This window comes from Fomitiporia mediterranea (assembly GCF_000271605.1).
Source record: "Fomitiporia mediterranea MF3/22 unplaced genomic scaffold FOMMEscaffold_3, whole genome shotgun sequence".
NCBI classification, from domain to species: Eukaryota; Fungi; Basidiomycota; class Agaricomycetes; order Hymenochaetales; family Hymenochaetaceae; genus Fomitiporia; species Fomitiporia mediterranea.
In genome coordinates, this window is record NW_006760388.1 from 983,792 (window position 1) to 987,485 (window position 3,694).

A 3,694-nucleotide genomic window follows, 5' to 3' on the forward strand; every position below is an offset into this window, starting at 1 on the left:
ATTCAAAGCTGTGGACTTTAATCATTGAAACTACTACGAACCAATGAATGAATATCTGAGAATTCGATCATTGGAGTGTTTGGCAGGGAGGTATGGAGTGGCGCTGTCATGATCGAGAAGGAAGGCTCCACTGCATCTTGCTATTCAATCATTGTTTTTGTGTAGAATCATTGATTCACTCATTTCTAACGGTGCTCAAAGCGTAAGACCTCATAAATCAATCAATGCACGCTATAATACTCAATCAATGAGTATATCGGTCATCTCGGTGTGTCGTTGCTATTCCAAGCTAATCTGTCACTCAGGTATGAAATCGAAATATGGGATCCACACAACATATTCTTGTATGCTCGACAGTGAGTTGGACAAATACTAACGAAATTACTTCAGATTGGCCTGCCAGAAAAAGATAAGGAGTTAGAGACATGAAAATAGCCTGTAATTGAAAACTCCAATAGTTCTCTGTCATTTTGAGCCAAGTAAATAGATTCACAATACATTAGATAGATACAGTTATGTACTTTTCCATTGTTCGTTCCATCTGTCAATAACATTATTTTGCCTGGATTCACTGACAATGAGAATGGTAGATGTGCTATTTTAGGTTGTTTAGGAACTGAAATACGCTGAGAATACTCTTCTGAGGATCTTTGAGGGGAAGTATACGAGAGTAAGTAGTAGTCGACGATAAGCTCCAAGTATCTGAAGCATTATCCTATAAATTGTGCTTTGAACCATTGAGATTTGTACATTTCAGAGTGTCTATACTTTGCTTGACAATTCTCCCTGCCCTGCAAACTCTTGCTTCTTCTTTGCATATCAATCTCTTTCTTGTTGCGAGACTCAATGCCGGCACAATCAGTATTCAGTAGTGCTGAGAAAGCACTCTTGGATCCACTCATTGATGGATTTGAGAGAGCGAGAGACGTGTCAAAAGGATCTAAGCGCACGAATGGACCAGCAGTCTACATCAGGACTACGGTAGTTCCAGTTTATCTTACAGAATTCCCATGCACCAGCGACATAGCAAGAGAGGCACGCATAAAAGTGAGTTACGTGCAAGTTGTTGTGTGGAATAGGATCTGATGCCTTGAAGCAAATACAAACGTATTTTCAGAATCATAGCGGTGCACGCAGCAAGAAGTTAACTCAGCACAAAGCCGTCGTCCGTAAAGCAGTACAGCAGCTTGTCTCTGGAAACGGAACCAAGAGATCCTACCGCCCCACCGAGTTGCAAGTATATTCGCGGCTGTTTTACGATTTGAAGCTGCGCGAGAAGGTCGACGCACTCTGGAGCATTGAGAAGGAGAACAATAGCTCCCTGACCGACCGAGATCGTCTGAAACATCGCAATAGGATTGTTTCACAGCTATATGACGAGGAGTCTGACAAGGTGAAGGAAGAAGTACGAAAGTATCTCAAAGATGTGTCGGACGAGAGTGCTCCCAAGGAGATGCCTTTGCCAGGAGAAGAGCACTTGCTGCCGGAAGAGCGCGAGCGTCTTAGTGCTGCTCGTAACAGGCAGCAGTGAGTTCTGATCGTCTATACTCAATATATGCTAATACTGAACCTATAGCTTGATGTCAAACATCCAACTCACAATGAAGGAGCTCTGCACCACTATTACTGAGGAGAGCGGAATGGTTGTCTATATGATTGCTGCTGGTCCAGAGCCTGCACGCGATGGGCAACTACTTACATGCACGTTAGTCAACTTATATTGTCATGAATGGTACAAATACTTACTACTCGATTTCAAGTATTACAAACGGAAGGACTGTTGGAAGCAACCAAGCATTTCCAGAATTTTACAACAATTTTGGTGACTTCGAAACGAATGTGCGCAAACCATTTAAGCAATTTGCAGAACGATGCTTCAGTGAGTAATAATTCAGAACTATTTTTTGAATGACAAACTAACATTATTTAGCTGACGCAGAAATCCGTGCATGCTCCCTGAAGCCATGTACTTACCCAAATGCTGATACAGAGCCATGCGGATCTAATATCGAAGCTGAAGAAGTTCAAATGGACATTGTTGACTTTGATTCTATCAACGGATCAGGGTCAGTAGCTCTTTCAACATTTGAAGTGTCTCCACTAGCATCAGGGTCGGTAGCTCGTCCAACACACGAAGTGTCTCCGCTAGGCACACCAACCACTCGAACAGACAGTTCTTCTTTGCTTGATGGACTGGTCAATTCTCAGCATCGCTCAGGGAGTTCATTTGAGCTCTCAGACGACTTTCGATCCTTCAGCAGTTCACTTTCGCTTCCAGACGCTCTGGAGCAAAGTATAGAACCGGACTTATCAATGTTGTGAGTGTATTCCCCTTTGTTAATACAAGTTTTGCACTGACAGTGTGACATAGTGAGGCGTTTAATACTGACCAGACAAATCCTCTTGGTCAGGACACCCTTGAACAATTTGCATCATTCGTAACTGGAATGACTTCAGCAGACATGGCTGTGAATGACATTGGTGATGGGTTACCTCCTATTAGCTCTTGGGCACCACCACTACCTCACGATTATAGCGAAGCAGCACCAAATGATTTTACACAGGTCCAGGTGCCAGTACAGCATTCGCTCGATTTTCCTACTACTGTACCTCAAGGATCACTTAATGCTGAGGTACACTCTCCATTACCCTTGCCTACTCTATCCTCCCTGCTACCTGTCTCTGAGCAGCCTGTACCAATGGAGGTGGATGATCTGCTGCTTCCTGAGGAGATATCAGTCCTCCCTAAATGGATGAAAGAGCACATACAAGGCATTCTCAAGGCTTTCACGAGTGCTGACGAGATGTCATTAGTATCAATGTGGGCAAAGTTAGAGATCCAGTGTATTAATACTGCGGTATTGTTTTTGAAGTTAGTTTTCTCATAACTGTACAATCTTATTAATGCATTAATCTCTACAGTATTCGAACAAACGACTCTCAAGAGGCCGCCCCACTGACATGAGTATGTGGTCATGGACGTTAGACATCAATTCTGTTCCCTCTGTCAGTGACATTGGGATATTTCAGCAACAGGCTTCCCATTGGTGGGCAAGTTTACAGCCTCTGTCACGTCGGATTTCAGGGGTAGACTGGCCACTTTCTCAGACAGTTGTTTCAGGGGAAGATTGGAGTCAACTACGTAAGACTGGTAAAAACGGCATCTATCTCATTGTAATAATGATGTGGATATGGAAGTTGGCACTTACTGTGGATCCGAGCCTCTGTAAAGAGTTCTACACAGACATGACCAAGGATATCGCTTGGGCATTCACAGCAATGGCTGATACATTACCATCTGTTACTCACAAGGTTACTAATGAGACAGATGTGCCTGAGGACTTAGATGGGTCCCGATCGCGGGGTGGACGTATCAGGAAGCCGACTGAAAAGGCAAGGGTGTAGAATTACAGACATATTTCTTGTTATCTGATATACTTACTTTCTTACCACTCACTTCTTGCTATTGATCAAGTTATCCTGATCCATTTCTTGTGCTAGTTGATATGTTTACTCCTTGATAGCTGAAATTGTCTCACTCTAACTGCAAATCTATGCCAATAGTCATCTCAAGTGTTTTGTGTCTCTAAATAACCTAAATAACCCTGTAAATTGTCTTTAATTTCAATTTTCAGCAGCATGATAAACTTGCAGACCATGGCCAATCAGCTTTTCAATTACCCTGCAAAATAAA

General features: G+C 42.8%; 1 protein-coding gene across 1 annotated transcript; it reads left to right on the plus strand.

Annotated features, from left to right (window-relative positions):
* Positions 1-846: 846 nt before the first annotated feature.
* Positions 847-3,405, plus strand: FOMMEDRAFT_152726 (uncharacterized protein; the record flags this gene model as incomplete). The annotated part of the gene is made up of 7 exons (XM_007263503.1): positions 847-1,047; positions 1,118-1,527; positions 1,577-1,705; positions 1,761-1,879; positions 1,931-2,318; positions 2,372-2,858; positions 2,923-3,405. 7 exons carry the CDS (start codon positions 847-849, stop codon positions 3,403-3,405), a joined length of 2,217 nt encoding a protein of 738 aa, XP_007263565.1.
* Positions 3,406-3,694: the final 289 nt, after the last annotated feature.